Source organism: Lissotriton vulgaris, chromosome 2_1, assembly GCF_964263255.1.
Source record: "Lissotriton vulgaris chromosome 2_1, aLisVul1.2, whole genome shotgun sequence".
Classification (NCBI taxonomy): domain Eukaryota; kingdom Metazoa; phylum Chordata; class Amphibia; order Caudata; family Salamandridae; genus Lissotriton; species Lissotriton vulgaris.
The window spans coordinates 90,259,318-90,284,953 of record NC_141687.1 but is presented as its reverse complement, the minus strand read 5'-3'; the positions used below and the strand labels follow the sequence as shown (position 1 = coordinate 90,284,953).

Below are 25,636 nucleotides of genomic sequence, written 5' to 3'. Positions count from 1 at the left end.
CTTCGTGTATTGCAATGGAAGGCAGAAGCATGCTGTTGAACTACCAGAGAGATCCTTATCTGGGGTGGAGCCAAAGCTCATTCTTTTTTTATTTTTATTTTATTTTAATTCCACACTTCCAGACACATGATAAATAATAAACATTACAGAAGAAAAAAAAAAGAAAAGAATGCTCTTGCATTGAAGTTCTGTACATCAATACCGAAGTACAAGAATTAAGCAAAATACAAAAATTACATAGCAATTAGATACCACGAGAGTTAATGCATCAAAAGAAAAGTTAAAATACATTTAAACATATCCTCTATATCACAAGGAAATTAAGTAGACCAGATAGCCCCAAGTCAGATCATACAAGCAATAGCCTTCCACTCCGGATCGCCGACCGACCCCTGCCCTCACCACGTCTTCAACAAAGCCGACGCTGTCATCGCACCCCACCTGCGGGACATCATCAACACCTCCTTCGACACCGCCACCTTCCCCGAGAGCTGGAAGCACGCCGAACTCAGCGCTCTACTCAAGAAACCCACAGCAGACCCCACCGAACTCAAGAATTACCGCCCCATCTCGCTACTCCCGTTTCCAGCCAAAGTCATCGAGAAGACCGTCAACCAACAACTGGCCGCCTTCCTCGAGACGAACGGGTCCCTCGACCCCTCACAGTCCGGCTTCCGAGCCAACCACAGCACCGAGACCGCCCTCATCGCCGCCACCGACGACATCCGAGCCCTGATGGACAACGGAGAGACAGCGGCCCTCATCCTCCTAGACCTCTCCGCAGCTTTCGACACGGTCTGCCACCGCACCCTAGTGCAGCGCCTCGGCAACATCGGAATCCAGGAGAAGGCACTGGAATGGATCGTCTCCTTCCTCGACGGAAGAACGCAGAGAGTCCGCCTACCACCGTACAAGTCAGAGGCAACCGAAGTAATCTGCGGCGTCCCTCAAGGATCCTCGCTGAGCCCTACCCTCTTCAACGTCTACATGAGCCCCCTCGCGGCCATCGCACGTCAACACAACCTCAACATAATCTCCTTCGCCGACGACACCCAGCTGATCCTCTCCCTGACCAACGACCCCGCCGCCGCCAGAGCCAACCTGCACGAAGGGATGAAAGAGGTAGCCGAGTGGATGACGACCAGCTGCCTGAAACTGAACTCAGACAAGACGGAGGTCCTCATCCTGGGCTCCTCGCCCTCCGCCTGGGACGACTCCTGGTGGCCCCCCGCCCTGGGCACCGCACCCAAACCGACGAACCACGCACGCAACCTGGGCTTCATCCTGGACTCCTCCCTCTCCATGACCAAGCAAGTCAACGCCGTCTCCTCGACATGATTCAACATCCTGCGCATGCTTCGGAAGATCTTCTGGTGGATCCCCACGGAGACCAGGAAGACCGTCACCCAGGCCCTCGTCACCAGCCGACTGGACTACGGCAACGCCCTCTACGCCGGAACCACCGCCAAGCTCCAGAAGAGACTCCTGCGGATCCAGAACACCTCAGCCAGACTCATCCTCGACATCCCACGAAACAGCCACATCTCCGGACACCTGAGAGACCTGCACTGGCTCCCCGTCAACAAAAAAATCACCTTCCGGCTCCTCACCCACGCACACAAAGCTCTACACGACCAAGGCCCGAGCTACCTCAACAACCGTATCAAATTCTACGCTCCCAAACGCCACCTCCGATCAGCCAGCCACGCCCTCGCCGCCGTCCCACGCATCCGGAGAGCGACAACAGGAGGAAGGTCCTTCTCCTACCTGGCCGCCAAGACCTGGAACTCCCTCCCGGCCGACCTGCGCCTGACCCAAGACCACCTCTCCTTCAGGAAGAAGCTCAAGACCTGGCTGTTCGAGCAGTAACGGCACCCCCCCCCCCACCCCGTCAAGACCACCTCTCCTTCAGAAAGAAGCTCAAGACCTGGCTGTTCGAGCAGTAACGGCACCCCCCCCCCCCCCCCCCCCCCCAGCGCCTTGAGACCCTATGGGTAGGTAGTGCGCTCTATAAATGTCTTTGATTGATTGATTGATTGATCAGGGTACCACAATGATGTATATTGTCACTTAAATCCACCATAGGTCTTGTGATACAAATCGTACATCCATACATATTTACCTAATAATGCCCTCAATTGTTCATATGAGCCAAAAAAAATCCCAAATCATAAGGCCCAATTTCCGTTTCCTAACCCCCTTTAATGAGTATAAACTAAATTCCAGACTAGCTATTCTATACATTTTCGCCCTCCAAACCTCAAACTTAGAGGTTGAGACATAGCCAATCCCCCCATAATCGGGCTATAGTCATTGCTACAAATAAAAACAATCTATGTTGATACAAACATCCACCCTTTGAAACAAACTGCCCCATCCCTAATAGCATCAGGGCAGGGGTAATGCGGACCGGATCCCCTAAGATAATGGATAAAAATCGTTCCACATCTTCTAAGAACAGATGCAATTTAACACAACTAAAAAAAATATGTTCAATGTCTGCATTTTCTGCAGAACAGCGAAAGCATCTACCGTCGTACCGACTGCCCCATTTTTTCATCCGCGCGGGTGTGTAATAAAGTCTAAATAAAGTTTTTAAAAAAATTATTTTTAAGTTTGCTGACATAAGGACTACATTGGCTCCTATAAGTGCTTCTTCTATTGGAATATCAAATTCATTTTCTCCCAAAATCTCCAACCATTGTAGCATATGCTTTTCCAGATCATCCTTTTTGCCAGTACTTAAAATTTTGTACAGCCCACCAATTCTGCTCCTAAACTTTAAAGCCTCCATCAAGGGATTATAAATTAACTTCAATTTTCGTTTTACTAAGAAATCCCTAATTTGTAAAAACTTAAAAAAACTGTGACTGCGATCATTTATGAGCCTGTAGTAAAATCTCAAACTGTTTAATGGCTCCCCTATGATCATATAAATCCCCTAATAGGTTAATGCCTTTTCCTTGCCAAGCCCGAGCCACATTGTCCCCAAAATTGGATGGGAGCAACTTTAACGCATTTTTTGGGTATAGTGCGAGAGAACTCCTAAATTAATCAATTTGCGCACTTTCTTCCATACTTTACTAGCTGTTGCTACAGCCTTGAACCTGGTTCTTTTAAAGTAGCTCCATTCTATCTCCCTAAATAAACTCTGGTTATCTTCCCTTCCTAGGGTTAAATGATAAATAGAGCTACTAGGGCTTAATGCTGTCATCCACTCCAAGCAATAAAATGCTCATTCTTTGAAGAAAGCAAGCGTAATAATATTAAACAAAATCAGGCACCCCTAGCCCCCCCCCCCCTATCCTTAGATAATGTAATTAACCTCCTAGCTCTACGCGGCTTCCCAGGGGCCCATATGAATCTACAGCACAAAGCCTGTAGCTTCTGAAGCTGAGCTGGTACTATTTCTAGTGGTAATGCTCTAAAAAGATATGGCACCCTTGGTAGTACATTCATTTTTAATATATTTGTCCGGCCAATTAGTGTGAAATGCAACCTCCCCCACTTCTTCAAGGAGTCTGCTATGTTTCTATATAGCGATCCCCAATTTGCCTCCACTACCTCAGACATTACTGCCCTTATCTTGACTCCCAGGTAGGTTGCTTCCACAACTATTCTAGGATCATTAACTATCACCGTTTCAGAACATACAAGCTGCGTTTTTGTAGCATTTAGCTTATAGCCAGACATAAAGCCAAACTTCTTGGCCAACCGTTCAATCTCTTTCAAAGCAGAGGCAGGGTCTTCCGTTGTTATCGCAATATCATCAGCAAAGGCAAAAACTATGTGGGAGATATTGCGTACCAAGAAGGGTTTAATAACTCCACTATTAGAAAGCATTAAAATAAAAGGGTTAATATATAGTGCAAAAAGCAAGGGAGAGCAGGGGCACCCCTGTCTTGTGCCTCTAGTAATCTGTACTATTTCTGAGATTATGCCCATGGATGTTCTTCTCGCTATCGGTGACTCATATAAAACTTGCAATGCCATCATGAATTTTCTAGGAAATCCCATACTCTCCATTAGTAGCCATAGATATTTCCATTTGACGCGGTCGAACGCTTTTTCTGCGTCAAGCAGAATCAGCCCCATATTGCGTTTCTCTACTTCCGCAATATCAAATAAAGTAGTAACTTTATTTATATGTGCCACCGTTCCTAGGCCGGGAATAAAGCCATGTTGGTCGGGAGAAACTAGAGAAGCTATTATTTAAGAAAGACGATTAGCCAAGATCTTGGAATATATCTTCCCATCACAATTTAAAAGTGAAATGTGTCGATATGACCCCGGAAGTTCAGCCTCTTTACCCTTCTTACTGAAGCCTACAATAATAGCCTCATTCCAGGACTTTGGCGCTAGCCCGGTTTGAGCTGACCTAAACGTATCCAACATCACCTCTTTTACCTCTTCGAAAAACAATTTGTAGATCTCCCCTGGTAATTGGTCAGGGCCTGATGCTTTCCCCATTGCCAGCGTTTTTACTGCATTGGTTAGCTCGTCCAGTGATATCGGGGCGTCCAATAAGTCAGCCGCTGCTGGATCTAACTCCCCTAATGCCGTGACATGTAATTCGTCCGTAGTGCTTTGCTCCGTCTTATATAAAGTAGAATAAAATTCATGGAAGATGGCCAAAATTTCTTTAGGGTCCGTCTTCAACACCCCGGAGTTACCTTTCAAAGCTGCTATATTTAGGCTAGCTTCGTTCATGCATAATTTTAAAGCTAAGGGTCGTCCTACTGCTTCCCCATACTCATGACAAATTTTCCGCTGTGCCAGATATTTTCTCGCATTCTCACTATCCCATACTCCCAAAATTGTAGCCCTTTTCTTTGCCACCTGAACCTTTAGAGTATCTATGTTACCCCGAGTGGCTATCCTCCCGTTAGCTTCTCCTCGGCAGCCTGTAATTCCTGATAAAGCATCTCCATCTCTAATTTTACTTTTTTTGCCGAGCAAGCCCAAAACTTAAAACCTCTCCCCTAAAGCAAGCTTTAAAAGTATCCCATACAGTGTTAATTTGGGCAGTGTCCCTATTGTTATTAAAAAATTCCCTTAACCAGCTTGTCATATAAACTATAAACTCGTCATTCAGACACAATTTTAGGTCAAAGGTAAATTTCCTTACAGTACCCAATGCCCCCCAACCAAGTAGTCTTAAAACAATGGGTGAATGGTCTGATGCAATTCTCGGATAGATCTGCATTCTGACTTTAGCCAAGTGGGGCACATCTATAAAAAAATAATCCAGCCTCACTTTCTTTTTATGGGGGTGAGAATAAAAAGTGTATCCAGAGTCTGTCGGAAACAGAGTGCTCTAAACATCTGCCAAGCCAAAGCCAAAGCTCATTCTATGTATATTTTAAACTACTGGTGTCAGCTTTTTGTGCATACTACAAAAGCTGTCTGTTGTCAAGCCTAAAAACTGCATCTTTTTTGGAAACCTCCCAAAAACCGCAATAAAGTATTTTCCAAACCTCTCATTGGCACATGAAAACACTACATAGAATGAAAATGTTTAAATTTCACAGCAGTCGTGAGCTTGTGTTTGTGGAAATTAAGGTGTGGCACAGTAGGTGGCAGGGAAGTGAGGCAGAGGTAGAACAGGAACTTCAAACAGTAATGAACAAACAGATTCCCAACAGCTGCACAAAAGTTTATTTATTCGTTTTCATATTGCACAAGCAAAGTTGTGGCAGATATCTGAACGTTGTGGCCTGAGCAAGATATATGTTCACATACATAGGGAGACATAAGGAGACATCCTTAACGTTCAGAACGAGATGCACAATTCTATTGATCTGATCAAAAGTAAGCAAAACATTGAATAATACAATTAGAAAATTCAAAGGGTCATGACCTGACCCTGGTCGGTGACGGTCGCTCCACCCGCCTCGCGGCTCTCCGTGAGTGTGCCCGGTCTCCCTACCTGCCTCTACCTGCTCGCTACCAGTGCTTGTTTTTGTTTCGTTCTCGCCCTTCCCGCTCCCTGCCGCTGCTCCCCTGCGGCCCTGCCCCCCCTCTTGCCTTCTGTATCCCGATCCCCTCTCTGCGCCACCCCGCTCCCGCCTCCCAGCTGCTCCTCCCTCCCTCCGGATACTTAAGGTGTTTGTTGGACTTGGCCCTTCTGGCAGGTTCACCCCTAATCTTTTTGGTTTTAATCTATGCTCTGTGTTGATGATTTTCTGGTCTCTGCACACTTTTTCCCTGTGTTCCAGAGTAAAGTGTGTGCATGTAGTTAGGCTGGCCTGCTCTCCCATAGGGATGCATGGGGAATGTGTCTGTCCCTGGTAGTTCCTGATGCGTTGGGAGTGCAGACTCGAATTTGGTATGTGCGAACTCGTGAGAATGAATGCTTTGCGATGATGTATTTGGCATGAGTGTGTCTTGTGTAGAAGTCCCACTTCTAGGACTTGGCATATTAATGTAAAATATGCCTGGCGTGTGATTGGCTGGAGCTGGCTGGTGAGCCTGGCTCCAGGAAGGCTGGATGGGTCTGCCCGGTGGTGAGTGTGTGATTAGCATGTTGATGGCTGGGGAGGAGTGAACCTGGTCCCTGATGGGGCTGGACTTTCCCCACACAATGCTGGCTCCGGCCCCTGTGGTGCGACTGATGACCCTAGCCCTGCCAGTGAATGAAATGGGTGGTTGGGCTATCAAGGGTGCTTCAAAACCAGCTGCGACTGGTTTCCCCCCACCCTGCACCTACAGACAAAGGAATTTACAGTATAAGAAGGGACTGTGTCCCCTAACAAAATGTTCTGCTTTTGGATCCTAGCTGAGGGGGCTCTTGCTGCTGCTGGGGCCAGGAGGACCGCTACTTGGACTGTCTCCCTGCCTGGAGACCCAGTGAGCTGGCTTTGGGCCCAGCCTTGCCCCCCCTGTCTGACTCCAGACCCTGCTGGAGCTTTTGCTTTTGCCAGAGCGCCTGGAAGCGCTGTATTTTTGGTCCTAGCCATGGGGAGCGCTCTCCCTTGTCCTCAGCACTGGGAGCGCTTTATTTGTGCCTTTTAGCGCTGTGAGCGGTTTTCCCTGCCTGCCTAGCGCTGACAGCGCTTTCCTTTACCTATAGTGCTTGGGAGCGCTTTGCCTGGCCGAGCGAGTGCCCACCTCGCTTTATATTTTAATTAGAAGCCGGTGCCCACCCGGCATTGCCCTGTGTTTGATTTAATTATTTTAAAAGCCGGTCCCCACCCGGCATTGACCCGTGTTCACCGCCGCAAGCCAGAGTCTCCCCAGCCTGTGTGAAGCCTGCCCCCAGCGTCACGAGCAGCGCCGCGCTGGGATTGGCCCCAGCGCCAGCGCCGCGCTCGGATTGGCTGAGGGAAGGCCGAAGGAGCAGGAAGCAGTCTGCCGTATCCTGCCGGGGCTCCCAAGTGAGGGCAAAGCCCCGGACCTCTGCCGCAGCCAGGAGGAGAGCCGACCAAGCGCCAGGACGCCGCCGGAGCCCCGAGGAGAGGGAGCTCCCGTCCAGCGTCCTTGAGCAGCCGGTGAGTGTGGGTGGGCCTCGTTGGTGCTCCTGGGCGGCCCCCATTGTTCTTTGAGCCCCGAGAGGCTCCAGGCATCCCGGGGGTGACAGAGCGGCCCCCGAAGCCAGCGGGCCACTCTGACGTGCAAAGTCCCCTTCTGAGCCCACGAGGAACTCCAACGAAGCCCGCAATTGTGATTAAGAGCCCTGAGGCTCCTGGGGGCAAATGGTGATTTACGCGCCTCGAGAAGATCCAGCCACTGTTTGATTCAGAGCCCCGAGAGGCTCAGCAGTGCTGCAATTTGAGATGTACGAGCCCTGAGAGGCTCGAGTGCCGGCACCCTTGTCCTTTGAGCCCTGAGAGAGGCTCACAGCCCACATTATTGTTTAGAGCACTGAAGCTCTTAAGTGCCTATTTGCGTTGAAATGAAATAAAATGAAATGAAATGAAATTGGATTTGTAGAGCGCATGGCTGCCCGGAAGCGTCCCAGCGCTTGCTTAGGGAACCCGTCCTGGTATTCCCCTGCGAGATAACCCATTACTGGGCATCCCCAAGGTGAGAGCCAGGCATCCCGCTGCGAGGGGCCGTTGTGGAGATTAAGCAAGCTATTGCCCAGAGTTACAGAGTGGGACTCCATGATTGGAATAGGCACCGAGGCGAGAATTGTCAGGTCCGGGGAAATTTTGAGCCAAAGACCCGCCGAGGCGGGGAATTGAACCCTGGTCCGGGCCAGACCTCTCCATCAGGGTCTGCCGCTCCAACCACTTGAGCCACACTTCTCCACTGCGAGGCTCTTAGGGGACACGAGTGTGGTTAGAGCCCTGCGAGGCTCCCACGCAGTACTTGCCCTCACCGTTGTTATTGAGCCCACGAAGCTCCAACGTTGGTATCATCCGTATTTACAACTGTCCAGCACTTAGTGGACAGTTGCTACGTTTAGGCTTGTGTTCTTGGCTGCCTGCGCAGCCTCCCTGATATTTGGACTCAGGGCATTTCAGCCCTTGCGAGGCCAGTTGGCCTGAGGGACAGTTCTAGTGTTGTGCTACGTGCACCCTGCACATTTGTGATTTACTTGCTTATGTGATTCCGGCGCAAATGTTCTACCTGCACCTCTGAATGTGTTTTAATGCATCATGTGCAATGTGTTTATGTTATTACCTTTGCTAAAAGTGACCTGCTCAGGTGTTTTATGTTTTTTCCCCTTTGCTAAAAGTGACCTGCTCAGGTGTTTTATGTTTTTTCCCCTTTGCTAAAAGTGACCTGCTTAGAGGATTGTTGATGTCCCATTACCTTTGCTAAAAGTGACCTGCTTAGAGGATTGTTGATGTCCCATTACCTTTGCTAAAAGTGACCTGCTTAGGTGTTTTATGTTTTATCCCCTTTGCTAAACGTGACCTACTTAGAGGATTGTTGATGTCCCATTACCTTTGCTAAAAGTGACCTGCTTAGGTGTTTTATGTTTTATCCCCTTTGCTAAAAGTGACCTGCTTAGAGGATTGTTTATGTTATTACCTTTGCTAAATGTGACCTGCTTAGGTGATTGTTTAGGTTTCCTTCCCTTTGTTAAAAGTGACCTGCTTAGGTGATGGTTTTCCTTCTATGGGTCCTGATGATAAGGTCCTAGTTCCCTGCGTGATTTTCCTACAGTGTTTAGGGTTGCGTATGAGGTATTTACCCATACCAGTGATTACTGGTTGTGTGCTGCATTTACTATTTTAGTGCTACAGTCATATGTTTATGTGCTAAGTGTTATACCTACAAGTATTATTTCTAACAAGTGCCTACCCCTGACAGTGGTCCATGTGGCCCTGTCCTGTACATAATCCCTTGTAAATTCTGCCCGTGCCTGTTGGCACATTGTAAAGTGTGTGGTGTTATCTAATGTGTTTTGACTATAATACAAAGGCAATTTTTTTATATAACCTGGTGTGGAGTTTCCTTTGTGGTGGACCTTGGGTGTTGTTGCTGGGTGCGCGCGCAAACGCTTTTCACATCGCCTCCGAGATTAGCCTTGCTGCTCGCGTCACGTTACCTAGAGGGTGAGCAGGGGTTATCTTGGTGTGTAAGTCCCTTGCCCTGACCTTAGACATGGTAATCTCTGACTGACTTTGGCGTGAGCCTTGGCCAGCCCGGGGTCCCGGGTCTAACAGTGTTCCAGCACGACGGGGAGCTGTGACCTGACCTGTTCCTGGTCGGTGACGGTCGCTCCACCCGCTGCGCGGCTCTCCGTGAGTGTGCCCGGTTTCCCTACCTGCCTCTACCTGCTCGCTACCAGTGCTTGTTTTGTTTCGTTCTCGCCGTCTTTTCTCGCCCTCCCCGCTCCCTGCCGCTGCTCCCCTGTGGCCGCCCCCCCTTTTGCCTTCTGTACCCCGATCCCATCCCGCGCCACCCTGCTCCCGCCTCCCAGCTGCTCCTCCCTCCCTCCGGATACTTAAGGTGTTCCATCGCAACGGGGAGCTGTGACCTGACCCAGTGCTTAATTTGAGCAGGTGCTTTCAGGTGCTCAGCACCTGCACTTCTTTCACAGGGCCGGGGCTACAATTTCTGAACCTGCAGGTGGTGGTCTCAATATTCATTGTTCATTTCAAAATAAAAAGAATAACATACATTGCATGGTGACTGGCTGGTAAATTTCATGGGCAGGCCGAGATACGCCTGTCCAGGCAGGCATGATTGTGTATCACCACGTTAGTGATGATGTCATCACGTTGATCACAAATCCAAGAAGTCTTCGACAAACTATGGCTTGCATTCTATTCCCCTAGTCTGTTGCACCCTGGCACTGCCTGAGCCTAAACCTTCCATTGGATAACTGTAGTTGCGGCTGGCTCAAGACGGAGTTGAGGCAAGGAAACTGCAAGAGCGCATTTGGAACTTGGGAGTGAGGGCTCTTGAAGAAGAATAAATGAAAGTAAGTTTGGACTTTCCACTTGTTGCGTAGCCAGAGTAGCATATCCGGCAGCCCTGCATTGGTGCTATCCTCAATGTGCTCGATGCGGCTGTGGCCCAACACAACCTTTGTGCACCATGGGGTCACTTGTAGAATCGGTGCGCTGCACCGCAGCATGGTAATTGCTGAGCATGCGTGAGTCCAGTGCACCACAGCCATACTTACCGGCATTGGCAGCATTACTGCTCGGGACAATACCTGTGCTGGAGCAGGCATGGTCACAGCAAGCTGAGCAGTGGATGCTGATGTCGTCGCCATCCCTGGACCTACTAATTACAGGCAGCAAGCAGTGACATGACCTTCTGTGCTCAAGCAGCCGCCTGTTCCTCAATAAACCCAGTCATACAACACTGATTAATATATGCAAAAAAGCATTTTCATTTGGTGAACATTTTGTTTTTGCACTCGGTGTAGGTAAGAAAGTAAAACACGTCATCTTCCTCCTTTTTAGGAATGACAACAGGAAAACGCAGAGTTCAAAATAGCAGAGACATGTACAGGTTGACGACAGGGGTCACAGGTAGCAGCCGTGATAGAGATGAGAGACAGCAAGAGTAAAGAGGAGAAGAAACAACAAGAGAGGAGAGAGATAAAAACGGAGCAAAGTAGAAGAGAAGGAGGAGAGCAAATCAGATACAAAGAGGAAGCAGCCATGATGTGAAGAATAGAGCATTAAGAAGAGAGAAGATAGAATGAAAGAATGTGGAGGACAGGACAGAGGAAAAAAAGCAGACAAATGATAAAATGGAGTCACAGCTAATACACTGCTAGAGAGTGATAGTAAAGAGCCAAGCTCAAGGGGGGAGATAGCAGAGCATGGATAAAAGTGAAGAGAAAAAAGGCAGGGCTAAAATGAATAGAGGGCAGATCAGAAATACAGGGTGTGACAAAGATGATAGAAAACAATTAGAGAGGTGAGAGGATAGACTCTTAGAGCAAAGTCTTTGGAGACAGACAACAGATCAAGGTTGGAAGATAGAGACTGAGGCAGTGAGAGTGTTGAAAGTGGAGCTCACTGGAGGAAGACGAGAGTGGTGGCTTCCTTGGCAGAATTTTCAGCACCTGCACTTCTTTTTTTACAAATTAAGCACTGACCTGACCTGACCCTGGTCGGTGACGGTCGCTCCACCCGCCGCGCGGCTCTCCGTGAGTGTGCCCGGTCTTCGTACCTGCCTCTACCTGCTCGCTACCAGTGCTTGTTTTTGTTTCGTTCTTGCTGTCTTTTCTCGCCCTCCCCGCTCCCTGCCGCTGCTCCTCTGCGGCCCCGCCCCCCCTTTTGCCTTCTGTACCCCAATCCCCTCCCCGCGCCACCCCGCTCCCGCCTCCCAGCTGCTCCTCCCTCCCACTCCACCCCTCCCACTATGCCATTTATGGCGGAGTCCGCGCGCACGTGCAGCGGGCGCGCCAAAGGTAAGCCCGTCTACGCCTGGACCGCGCCCAGCGCCAGGACCCCTGGCCCCCGCCGACGCCAGGCCCCACGACGGACCTACGACGCCGCCACCCTCAACGCACTCAACGCCAGCCGAATCCCCGCCTGCTGCCAAGCCACCCCGAAGCGCACCCACGGACCCTTTACCTGCCAAGCCTGCAAATACTCCTGCCTCCGGACCTGCAACGCACCCACCAAGCCGAGCACCAGCAGCAACTATCTCAAGTGCAACATGCTCAACACCTGCTCCGTCCACAGACACGCCGTCGAACTCTGGAACCTGCTCGACACAACATCACCAGACGTCGCCTTCCTCATGGAAACCTGAATGAACGCCTCCTCAGCGCCCGCCATCGCCATCCCGGACGGATACAAGATCACCCGGAGGGACCGCGTAAACCAGACTGGAGGAGGCATTGCCATCATACACAAGAACACCATCCGCATCACGACCAGCTCCGACGACGCCTTCACCGCCGCCGAACACCTCCACTTCCAGATACACACCGACCCCAAGACCACACTCGGAGGCACCCTCATCTACAGACCTCCGGGACCACGCACACAATTCAGTGAAGACATCACAGAATTCATCAGCCCGCACGCCCTCCCCTCCGCTGACTACATCCTCCTCGGGGACCTCAACTTCCACCTGGAGAACAACAAGGACAGCAACACCACCACCCTGCTGGACAACCTCGCCAACCTTGGTCTCAAGTAACTGGTGAACACCCCCACCCACTACGCCGGCCACACGCTGGACCCAGTCTTCTCCTCCAGCAAGTACATCTCCTTCAGCGACTCCACCGGACTTCATTGGACTGACCACAGCTGCGTCCACTTCAGCTTCAGAAAAACCACGACCCACCACCACCCGCAACAGGCTCCTCGCAGGAACTGGAATAAAATCACAACCGACCAGCTCACCACCTCCCTCAGCCAGAACCCTCCCAGCAGCACAACGGACCCCAACGAAGCAGCCAGCAACCTCACACAGTGTATCACCAACTGCGCAGACAACCTCGCACCACTGAAGACCCCTCTCAGCAGACATAGCAGCAAGAAAGCCTCTTGGTTCACCAACGAACTTAAAACTCCAAGAAGAACTGCCGCACCCTCGAGAAAGCCTGGCACAACAACCAGACCACAGACAACATGACTTCCCTCAAGCACGCCACCCGCAAACACCACCAAAGGATCTGCACCACCAAGAAGACAGCATTCAAAGAACGACTGGACAACAACGCCCACAACAGCAAAGAACTCTTCACCATCGTCAAAGAGCTCTCCAACCCCAGCGCCGGAAACAACTACATTACTCCCTCGCAAGACCTCTGAGACTCTCTCGCCTCGTTCTTCCACCGCAAGATCGCCGAAATACACAACAGCTTTGGCGCAACAACCACGCACCCAACCACCGAACCTACGCCCCCCACCACCACCCTCTGCGCCTGGACCCCGGTCAGCACTGAAGGCACCACCAGCACGATGAACACCATCCACTCCGGATCCCCAACCGACCCCTGCCCCCACCACGTCTTCAACAAGGCCGACTCCATCATCGCACCCCAACTCCGGGACATCATCAACGCCTCCTTCAACACCGCCACCTTCCCGGAAAGCTGGAAGCGCGCCGAGCTCAGCGCCCTCCTGAACTTCCGCCCCATCTCTCTCCTCCCTTTTCCTGCCAAAGTCATCGAGAAGACCGTCAACAGACAGCTTGCCGCCTTCCTCGAGACGAACGGATCCCTCGACCACTCGCAATCTGGCTTACGCGCCAACCGCAGCACCGAGACCGCCCTCATCGCAGCCACTGACGACATCAGATCCCTGCTCGACAACGGGGAAACAGCGGCCCTCATCCTCCTGGACCTCTCCGCAGCGTTCAACACTGTCTGCCACCGCACCCTAGCAGCAACATCGGAATCCAAGTGAAGGCACTGGAGTGGATCATCTCGTTCCTTGCCAGAAGAACCCAGGGAATCCGCCTCCCCCCGTTCAGATCCAAGGCCACCGAAGTCATCTGCGGCGTACCACAGGGATCATCACTCAGCCCCACCCTCTTCAACGTCTACATGAGCCCCCTCGCAGCCATCGCACGCATACACAACCTCAACATCCTCTCCTATGCCGACGACACACACAGCTGATCCTCTCCCTCAACAAAGACCCAGCCACCACCAGAGCCAGCCTACACGAAGGGATGAAAGACGTCTCCGAGTGGATGAAGAACAGCCGCCTGAAACTGAACTCAGACAAGACGGAAGTTCTCATCCTAGGATCATCTCCCTTCGCCTGGGACGACTCCTGGTGGCCCCCTGCCCTGGGCACCACTCCCAAGCCAACAGACCACGCACGTAACCTGGGCTTCATCCTGGACTCCTCCCTCTCGATGACCCGACAAGTCAGCGCCGTCTCATCATCGTGCTTCAACACCCTGCGCATGCTCCGAAAGATCTTCCGATGGATCCCCACCGAAACCAGGAAGACGGTCACCCAGGCGCTCGTCACCAGCCGACTGGACTACGGAAACACCCTCAATGCCGGAACCACAGCCAAACTTCAGAAAAGACTCCAACGCATCCAGAACGCCTCTGCACGACTCGCCCTGGACATCCCCCGACACAACCACATCTCCGGCCACCTGAGAGACCTGCACTGGCTCCCCGTCAGCAAGAGGATCACGTTCAGACTCCTCACCCACGCACACAATGCTCTCCACGACCTGGGCCCCAAGTACCTCAACAACCGCCTGACCTTCTACACGCCCACCCGCCAGCTACGGTCGACCAGCCTCGCCCTCGCTGCCGGCGGAAGATCCTTCTCCTACCTGGCAGCCAAGACATGGAACTCCCTCCCCATCCACCTCCGGCTAACCCAGGACCATCTCTCCTTCCGGAAGCAACTCAAGATCTGGCTTTTCGAGCAGTAACATACCCCCCCAGCGCCTTGAGACCCTTCCGGGTGAGTATTGCGCTATACAAGTGTCATGATTGATTGATGTTTGTCTATATGTAGACGCTAACGTTGATAAATTGAGTGGCTGAGAACTCAGAAGCTTACGTATTCATGATCGATGCTGGAGATCCAGCCAGTGAATTAGGCAAGTGGATCTGTTATAACCAGGTGAGGGAGGAGGAAGTCCCATTTTGAGATCTACTTCTCCTTAAAACTGCAGAAGACGTTTTGATAGCACACTTTGTACCCTGGATTTGCAAAGAACACAGTCAATGAAGCACCTCTTTTATGATGATTGAAAATGTCAACTAGAAGAAAGTGTGCTAGTTTAGCAGGGGGAGGAACCTCCACTTTGTAGTTTTTAGGGGTTCCAGACTCACACCCCTAAATCCCTCCATGCACTAAGTGCTCCTGGCTAAGGACCTTGGGGTGTGGCTTTCTCCCTTCTAAGTCAGTAGTGCTTCTGGTGGAGGGACTGGGGAAACGCCACCCCCCCTTTCAGAGTCCATAATCACATGGCTGAGGAGATGGACTGGTGCAACCCTTGGTGGTGGCAGCGGAGAAAGAATGGATTGAGTCTTTTCCTTGGCTCTAAGCTGTTTGAGCCCCTCTACCCGTCTAAGTCAATTGTGGGTTTTCACAGGCCCAGTTGGTGCACTTTAGTACTTGTTTTCCCATTGGCTGAATATGTAATACTGGTTCCCCTTCTCCTGAGTCTTTCATACACTTTTCCCCTTCTCCTGAGTCTTTATTACACGTTTCACCCTCTCCTGAGCCTTTAATGCACATTCCCCCTTCTCTCAGGTCTTTAATGCACGTTTCGTTTCTCCTTCTCCTGAGTCTTTAGTACACTTTTCTCCTTGTCCCGAGTCTTTAATACACATTTCAGTTCTCCCAAGTCTTTAATACACGTTTATCCTTTTCCTGAGTTTTTAATACACATTTCTCCTTCCCCCGAGTCTTTAATACACGTTTACATTTCTTCTGAGACTTTATGCACTTTTCCTCTTTTCCTGAGTCTTTAATGCACGTTTCTCCTCCCGGGTCTTTACTACACGGTTCTCTTTCTCCAGAGGCTTTCCTACACGTTTTCCCTTCTCCCAAGTCTTTAATACACGGTTCCCCTTCTCCCAAGTCTTTAATATACGTTTGGCCTTCTTCCCAGACTTTAATAAATGTTTGCACTTCTCCCTGAGTCTTTAATACATTTTATCCTTCTCGTTCGTCTTTAATCACGTTTCTCCTTCTCTTGAGTCTTTAATATATGTTTCTCCTTCACCTGAATCTTTAATACACGTTTTCCCTTCTGCTGAGTCTTTAACACACGTTTGCCCTTCTCCCAAGTCTTTAATGCACATTTGCCCCTCTCCAGATTCTTTAATATACGTTTCTCCTTCTCCTGATTCTTTAATACACGTTTCCCCTTGTCCTGAGTCTTTAATACACTTTTTCTCTTCTCCTGAATCTTTAATACACTTTTTCTCTTCTCCTGAATCTTTAATACACGTTTCCCCTTATCCTGAGTCTTCACTCCTCCTATTATCAGTCAGTAGGATATGTGGCCAAAGGGGAATGTTTTCTCTTCCTCCCCGAGTCCATAAAGTCTGAGGCAGTGGGAGTAAGAGCGTGTCCTCCCATCCCTTTCCTGAGAGCACATTTCTCGTGGCCAAGCAGTTAGGAGAGAAAGAGGGGCATTTTTGTTTCTCCCACCACAGTCCAAAGTGCTTGGGACAGAGGGGTGAGGTGTTCCTCACTGCCTATATTCTACCCCACACAGGGAGGATGAATAGGGTTGTCATCTGTCCACTCCAAGTAGAAGTGGAGTGAAGCGGAGAGGATAGTAAGCTGCCTTTAACCACCTCCCATCTCATGTCCTCCCTCCTCCAATGTCTTTTTGGCACAGACACCAGATCAGTTCAAAACAATCTGTTTTATCAGCTAGAAAGCTGAGACTGTATGTTGAAGGTGAGGCCTGAGGTTCCAGAAGCTTATGTCAAGGTGGGTAGAGTATGTTCACGAGCTCTGGTCGGTCACATCCTGTCTCGTTACTAGTGGAATTTGGTTTGATGGCCTTACGCCTCGACTTACAAGTCAAACATCAGAAGACCGCATGCACCAGAAGGTGTTGGGATGTACATTGGGTTAATGCTGCAAGGGCCCCATGAGGATACAATCTGATGGAGACTACTAGCCGCAGCTTCCTTAACGTAGAATTACCCCCAGGCGTGAGACTGGATCCGGAAAATTTTCTGCCACAGCATCCCTGCACGCCGGGGGGACGGCACCACTTAACTCCACCCTGACGTCGTCCGCGTTTGTGACGACAGCGAGGATACATAAGTCCCACCCTGGCGTGCCTACGTCATTTTTTTCCCTTTCCGCGTACAACAAGGATCCAGATTACTGTCCTGGTCTGTTTTCAGGCCTTCCATTCTCTTTTACGCTTCAGTGTTTAGTGGAACAGTGTGTGAATGCCTTTGTCCTTCAAGACATGTACCTCCTGTGACGTCCCATGTCGGCGATGGACCCTCACCCAATATGCATATGGTGACTGGGTGAGCACCACGACTCAGAGAGCTGCGACGCCTGCCAACACCTGAAGCCTAAGTCACGGCGGGAGCGCCGGACGAAGTTGCTGTTGGCGCGCTTCTCCAGATCAGTGTCGTCCCAGTGTCCGTCCCCTACCTCGGAAGCAAGGAACCACCGGTTTCGTCTGCGGAATCGCCTTTTGCCGCATCCCTTTGGACGTGGCTCACCGGCTGATAGGTATTTCAGTATGTCTCGGAGGCCTTGTCCACATTCCGCGGTGCGCGCCGGCTCTACCCGGGACACGTGCCCCCGCCTGGCGCCTCCCTACATGCGGTTTCCCGGCACGGAGACGACTGGGGCCCAAATGACAGCCTACGCTGCGGCGCTGCAGGCTTCTTTGGCCCTTCCTCCACCTCCTGTGATGTCTGCGGATCCTTTGCCTTGCACAGGGACTTCAGTGGCGTTGCCGGCAGCTCCGGCCCGAAGGTTTCGGCTTCAGGTTGTAGGAGGGTGGCGTCGTCTAGGTGTAGTCCTTTGGGGCTTCACTCGTCGGCACCTAGCATCTCTGCCTCGCCGCAAATACCTACTGGGCTCCCTCTGGTGTCGCAGGTGATCGCCGGGACTCTGGGCTTGCCCCCGAGTCCTTCTCGATTCTCTGAGCAGGCAGCTGCCTCACCAGAGGTTGAGCCGGTGCCGTTTTGGCGCCGGGAGCCTTCCTCCCCCGCTCCGGTGGAGTCGCGGTTGGAGGCCGGGGCACCTTACCGAGTCCCTCTCTGTTCTCGGCGCGGGTGGCTGCCTCATCTGAGGTCGAGCCAATGCCGTTTCGGCACCGCGCCTTCGCCGGTCAAGCGTCTGCCTCGCCCCATTCTCCTGGAGAGCACGTGGTGGCAGGAGTCGGCCCCCACGTAGGCCCATTCCGGCACCGGTCTACGCTGCTCAGGCACCGATGGCGAACTCCACGGAGTCGCGCCGGGTTCTGGATTCATCTCCTGAAGTACCTTCTTCTCCTGAGGTTCGTCACCCGCTGGTGTGTTCCTCCCCGTAGACGGGGTGCCGTGTAGTTGCCTTTTTTCTGGCATCTTCCAGGGAAGGCTCTTCGCTGTCCCCATGTCCTAAATCCTTGAACCCTTCCGGGGCTCGTGGCTGGCTTCTCCACCCGCATCTCCGCCCTCCCCGGGGCCCCTCAGGTTCCCCATTCCTCTGTGGATCCTCGTATATGCCAGGGCTGGCCGCTTCCCCCTGGGCTTGTGGATGGGCAGCTCAGTCTGCAACCTTCACCCATGGAGGAATTACTTTCACTTCCGCGGCGCCCTACTGAGGCCAGTGCTGCCTTTGTTCTGACTATTTGCACTGCTGCTGGTATTCTGAGGATGGGTGAACCTGTCACTCCATTTCCTACAGACAACCTCTTGGAGATTCTCCGCCACGGCTCTGGTGGACGGGAGTTGTTTCTTCCTTTTGAAGCGTCACTTCATAATTCTCTTATGGGGGCACCCTGCCACAGGAGACCGGTGCCTCAGGCGCTACTATATCACCACCGTCCTGCTACGCACGACCCGGTCTGTCTTTCTTTCCACCCTTCTACTCAAGGCGACCTTCTGCTGAATGCCTTTCTGTGCTTGCTGGTGGTGGTGTTTCCTCCATCTCGGGAGGCCCGGTGGTTTAGTTCATGGGGATGTAATGTCTTTGCTGCTTCCAGTGCTGGCTTGCTGGTGCTTAACACTTTGTGTGTGTTGACCAGGGCTGCTTCCAGCCTATGGGACTTTGTGGAGTCCCTTCTTTCTCATGTCACTCATGAGGGTGCCTGTGCTGATCTGTGGGGCCATGTGTTGGATGGTAGGGAGTTGACCGCTTTTATTCTTCGTGCGGCCTTGGATGTTGCAGATGCTATCGGCCGTGCCATGGCCACTTCTGTGGCTCTGCTTCGCCATACTTGGCTATGCGGTGCTGTTTTTCCTGAAAATATTAGAGAGCGCCTGGTGGGCCTCCCTCTTGACGGGGTCTTGCTGTTTAATACTCATGCAGACTCCCCCATTCAGCGACTTCTTGCGGGGCTCCGTCCTCCTCCTCCTCCACAGTAGGTTGGTTTGCTGATCCTCCGGGTCTTGGTGGGAGGCGTTATCCCACTTACCCCTGGTATTTTGGTTTTGAGTGGCTGTTACAATACTGTGCCCTCTGGGTCCATTTTTGGCCCCTTTCCTCAGTTGGCTGCTTGTCCAGCCCCCTTTTTGGTAAGAATGTGCTTTTTGGCTGATTACTAAGCTTTCTGTGGTTTCTGCCGCAGGTATATCATTTTGTCCTCTGATGCAGGATTTTTTTCTTCCCTAAGAGTGGTTCCCATGCTTTCGTGGGGCGTGTTCTACCCTATGTGGGGTACCGGTAGCTATTGTATAGCCTGTCTTACGCGGGAAGGATGTGGACTGCCCCTTGCGGGTTCTTCGCCCTTCCTGGTGTCACTGTCTTATGATGGTGCGGTCTTTTGTCCATACTAGGGCATGGCTTGGCCATCTATGGCGTTGTGCTGCGGTGTTTTGCCCCTTGCCTGCCGTTTGGTCTTGTCCTCTGTCAGGTATTTCTGAGGGCGTAGTTTCCTGTGTTGACGGCCTGGTCCCTCCTACTTATTTCTCCTCTTATCCTCTAGCGGATCACACTGCTTTATAGATCGGTTCTGTACGGGGCGGTGCCCTTTGGTCGTTGTCCGGGATGGTTTAATGGCCTTGCTCTTGTTCTAAGCCCAACGTGGTCCAGGCGTTTAGTTTCATAGTATTGTAATTATTAAGAATTTCAGAAAGGCGGTTGCCCTTCTACAATTGGAAGAGAGTTCTCTTTTTACTATTTCCGCTGCACAGTTAAAGTCACTTTTGAAAGAGGCATCTTGGGATCTTCGCTTTAAAATGGACAAGGAGGCTATTTATTTTAAGAAGGGAGCTAACCATCTCACTGACTCATATGTTAGGAAAGCTATGCAACCTTATGTCGCCTGGAATTTACCACATGGCATTCGGCGATTTTGGTTTCTCCTAAGACAGGATTTGTTGCCATTAAACAATCTTTTGGCAAAGTGGTATGGTGCCCCGGAAATCTGTAATTTTTGCAACTTGTCAACCCAGGATCGCTTGCATGTTCTCTTCATATGCCCTGTACTGTGCCCATTTCGGCGTAAGTGGTTAAGATTTGTATGTTTGCAATTGGGTATTTTAAATGCTAACTCTTTCTTACTTACATTGTATAATCCCCCTAATGAAATTTTCTGTTTTAAGGTTTTTAACTTTTTTAAATGCTTTTTAGCTATTTATTGATGGCTTTTGTAGTGTGTCAGTCCGATTATTCTGTATTTTTGTAAACATTGTAGATGTCTTTCTCGCATTGAATGGGTTTGGTATTGTGTATGGTTTTTATGTGGATCTCCTCGGAGTTCCAAAACATAATAAAGAATTGATATTGATATAGTATTGTCAGTGGCTGGCTGTCCACACCTACTCTTCTGTTCTGTGGCCAGCGGCCTTGGCGTGGGCCCTGGCGCCCCTGTTTTTTTTTGTCCTGCGGGGCCATTGTGAGATTACGTTCTTATTCTTCTGACTACCTTATTGCTGAGGCGTTGTTCTGTCTTGTCCCTTGGCTTCAAGCTGTGATGGGCTCGGCGGCCCTCTTCACTGGCTATGTTTCCCGGTGGAGAGCCTTGCCGTGCTTCTTCCTCTTCTCCTTGCAGTCTGTAGGTGGCTCTTCATCCTATGCGCTGCCTGTACCTTGGGGTTTCCGGTGGAGGTCCCTGGTACGTTGACTGGGCTGACAGTGTTCTGGCCTCCTTCGTTTGCCCTTGCTTTCTCCTGGTTTGCCTCTTTTGTCGTTCTAACACGACCCCTGTGGGACAGGTGTTCCTCCACAATGTTGAGGTTCTTTTCAGCTTCGGGCCTGTGACTCATCCCCTGTTGTGATGGATGGGGCTATTTTTCCCTGTCCCCGTGACTGGTTCCCTTTTAAGGGTCTTGTGCTTGTCTGAGCTGGAGAGGTCCTCTCGCAGACCCTCCTCCCCTTTGGGTATAGCATGGGTATCTATTCTATGTTAAGGAATCTGCGGCTAGTAGTCTCTGTCAGATGTACGAGTTACTTACCTTCGGTAATGATGTATCTGGTAAGAGACGATTCTAGCCGCAGATTTCTTCACGACCCGCCCCTTCCTCCCCGTTTTTGCAAGGACCCTTCTCAGTCTTTTGCACTCGCCTGCTTCAGGGCGGCGGTCTTCTGCAAGTGCCTTTTTCTTACTCCCTCCCTAGGGGGATGCTCGCCTTGTTGTTGTTGTTGCTCCATTCCTTCCTTTCTGGTGATTAGTGGGCAAATGCTTGGGTACTTCTGCGCCCATGCATTTGGTCTCCAATGTGGAGTTCGTTGTGTCATGCTACCTTATGTTGCTTACGCTTCTGACTTCTACAGCCCTTGGGGTAGAGGTCCCCTGGCTGGGCCTCGATCCTCAGTCCCTGAGGTAGACCCCAACTCACCCCCCCCCCCTTGCCAGTGTTGTTGGGGGATGACTTTCATTGATCTTCAATTCTGGCCTAGAACCCTTCTGTACCTGGGCTGTGGTTTCAGCCTTCTTCGTCAGCTGTACCCTTTCTTTTTCACATGCTTTCTACCTCCAGGGAGGCTGTTATGTTGGTTTCAAGCTTGCTTGCAGTAGCTGCACTCTATTCATGACTTAGTGGCTTAGTACCGGGCACTATTTTGGATGGTGCTGTTCCTCACCATTCGTTTCTTTCCCTTCTGTATAGCTGGGTCTTCGCACACTTTTTCAGTATTCTCACAGTTTTGTTTGTGATGGCGCAGAAAAATTCTCTGAAGAAAACTTACGTACGCACTCCGGGGTAAGACTTATGTATCCTGTCTGACGTCACAAACGTGGATGACGTCAGGGCGGAGTCACGTGGTGCCGTCCCCCCGGCGCACAGGGATGCTGTGGCATAAAAGTTTTCTGGATCCAGTCTCATGCCTGGGGGTAATTCTACTTTAAGGAATCTGCGGCTAGAATCGTCTCTACCAGATACATCGTTACCGAAGGTAAGTAACTCATACGTCTAACCCCTTCTCGTACAGTTAGCTTAGCAGAGAGTTTGGAGGTGGAGTCTTGGCCTCCTCAAACTCTTTTATACTCCTGCCAGAGGGGTAGACTAGGATCCTCAGTACCTCCTGGATCAAGTGCTGTGAAGCCTCTCTGGCTTGCATCCTTCGGGGGGCTTTTGACAGGAAAAGCCTACTGGTTCCTGGCCCGTAAGTGTTGGATAATTTCTGGCAAGAATCAAACTTCCTCAAGTTCTATCAGGGATTGCATCTATCAGTTCTGATGCCAGGACAACCATATGTACGTATCCGCAGTGATAAATTACTTCATCATCAACATACTGATCTTTGTAGAGTGGACTGGTGCAATTTTGTTTCCACCTTCCCTTAAACCTCACATCTTGTACAGGATGTGGAAAAGGATGTACCCTCCTCACTCGAGTTTAATGTTCTTCGCAGAGGTACTGGTGAGGTGCATCCTTCCTTAATCCTGGGTCTGTGGTAGTTTAGCGGTCTGTCAGTTCTGTTTCTGACACAAAGAGCTCATAGCTACCCCCACTGCCCATGTTCTACAGCACGTTTGCTAGATAGGATGAGGCTGCTCTGTTCTCCTCCAATTCGCTCTGAATCCTTACTTCTGCTGCCAGGTGTGATGGAATCTGCCATCTCACCGAAGAGAGTAGGGCTGCACTTTCCTACGTGCCCGCTTACCCCGTTCAGAGTGGTCCTGACAGATGGTCAGCATGTTCATGCAAGGTGCTCCTGATTGGGTGGGTGTAGGCTACCTTTTTCTGTCCTTCCAGGGACCCGTAGTTCTCCGGACTGTGCAGATTGGGTACTGCAATCTCCTGTGCTCACCACTTCCCGAGACCGAAGCTCTACTGGGGCAGGTGTTGAAGAATGCAGTCTCTCTTGCTTCCCACTGCCCTTAATCCACAGCACACTTGCCAGATGGGATGAAGGCAATACTGTTCTCCACTTGCAGTGTTTATTGGGCACATGCATCTGGAGAGTGGGACTTCAGTCCAAAGGACTATTGGAGAGCAGATGCCATCTCTCCTGTGCCCAGCTACTCAAAAGCAAAAGTGATGGTGATGAAAAGGATCAGAACTGCAGTGTCTCCTGCTGTAACTGCCCGGAAATCTGGGCTTCGGTCCCCCTTGTACCTTGCTTCCCTGGGTCCTAGCTAGCTGCTCTTTGCTTTGCCTCTCTGCAAGGCACATGTTCTTGCATTTTTAAGTGAAGCAGAGCTTGGTGACCTTCACTTCGAGATAGTGCGTTAAGAGCATTGAGGGAACTAATGCTATTTAGGTATGATTATTTTATAAATTATTTATTAGGTAACTGAATTGTGTTGACGTTCTCTGGGATGTTTAGAGCATTTCATTTTTGAGTGTGTATCAGTCTTAATGTTCTTTTCTCTTGTCTCTTCCCAGTCTCCACCGTTTAAGAAAAGAAAGCTGGAAAAGGCCAGGAAGCCCATCATGTTTACCGTGCTCGAATCCACTGTGAAGAAACTCTTTGGCAAAGCGTCTGCTCTGGGCGCTTCCGACTCAGAGGACATCACAGTTGTTACAACAGTGATTGAGAAAATACTCACTGATTTGAAGGTAAATGATTATTGAAATAAAGTCTAGAATGCTGTCTTGTCCTTCTCTTTGAGTACCCGCCATTGATTGCAGACCGTATGGCTGTTGCCACATTCCTTGTCCAAGAAACATAATGGGGTAAAAACAATCTGGAACAGGTTGTGCGCCTTCTACTGGAGGCCTGTCTCAAACTGTAGTCCCTCATACTGCACCTACCAGGAAGGCAGTGACCAGGGCATCCTTCATCTAATACTACTTAACCGCTTTCCTAGGAGTGGCCAACTGGGACAGACCAGTGGACTGTCAATCACCCACAGCCATCCTCATCCCTTTGATAACGGTTCCTCAAATGTAAGGCTTGCACTCATGATCCTTCCGATAAGATGTTGTCAGTTATAGTCCCTTAGATAAGGCCCTAGGGCGGGACCCTTCAGAAAAAGACCTCGTGTTCTGGTTGTGTCAGTAGTGAGGGATTTTTTTCCCCTTGGGGGTTAGGGCCTTAGTTTCCTCAGATATTCGGATATTCTGAGAACATTTTCAAGAAAGGCTCTCTTTATTAAGCCTTTAAGAAATTCTAAAAGGGAACCTGGCACCTCAGAGAGCTGTCTCCCAATTATTTAAAATGCTCGTCCCATTTAAAGGAATATTCCTTCAAAAAGGTTTCATAGCTTCCTCTGTGAACTGAACACCATTGTGAGTAACCAACATTTCTGGAATGCCTCTCTCATAAAATAAATCTCACAGAAAATCAGTAAGTGCTTCAATCAATGCTTGAGCAGCCACTTGGACATCTATTCACCTAGCATGATTGCCAACCCATAAACAAAGCTGAAATGTCCTCCACCCCCCTATCCTACCCGCCGAACCAGTAATTTTAAGAGCTGCCTTAATCAAAGGCTTTTCCAGCACCCTAGCAGGACAAGGTAAGTTTGGAGTAGGATGTGCTTTTTCTCTTGCAGCACGTCATTCACCACCTTTTCCATCAAGGAATCCATCTTTGGCCACCCATACTGCTGTCAAACTCTGTTCTTGATGAGGTATCGTCATAAATGCCCTGTAAAGTCAAGATCTCTCCTTTTCTGCCTTACAAAAATAATTTTCCCTCTGGTTAATAGTTTGCTACCTCCTACACTCAATTCGTTCCTGACAGTCCAACAACCCAGACTAGATTCCGCCACTTTTCTTTTACAAGGCCATCTATCGGGCACCTACGCTAGACAGCAGTATACTCGGCTTAACTATTATTCTACTCTCTGGAGACAATCTTTTCTATAATACCGCAACAATGGCTTCATCACCAACCTCCACCTCATCTTCTTCACACTTGTTCATCAGCGATCTAGTGAGGCAGGCAGCCACCATGTTTTTTGGCTCCAAGAGGTTCTCAATCTGGAAATTAACCGGATAATATCCAAGAAACCATATGAAGATTCGGGCATTGGTGCATTCCACCCCTTTCATAGTAAACCCATAATTGCAGGGGGTGGGGTACATTCTGACAAAACATGGTATACTTCATAGATAGAATTTAAAACGATGAATAGCCCATAAAACAATCCCAGCACTTCTCTCTCAACTAAAGAATAACATATTTCTGCCCCATTTACAGACTGAGAGACAAGAGCAATTGGAACTTATTTCCCATCAACTACTTGGGAC

General features: G+C 50.3%; 1 protein-coding gene across 2 annotated transcripts in view; it reads left to right on the top strand.

Annotated features, from left to right (window-relative positions):
* The window catches only part of METTL16 (methyltransferase 16, RNA N6-adenosine), a 499,291-nt gene that overhangs the window by 459,476 nt on the left and 14,179 nt on the right, over positions 1–25,636 (top strand). For both annotated transcript variants that reach the window (XM_086954516.1, XM_086954515.1), the window contains exon 9: positions 23,825–23,998. In XM_086954516.1, the coding sequence (XP_086810642.1) occupies positions 23,825–23,998 (174 nt within the window). The remainder of the gene's footprint in view (positions 1–23,824; positions 23,999–25,636) is intronic.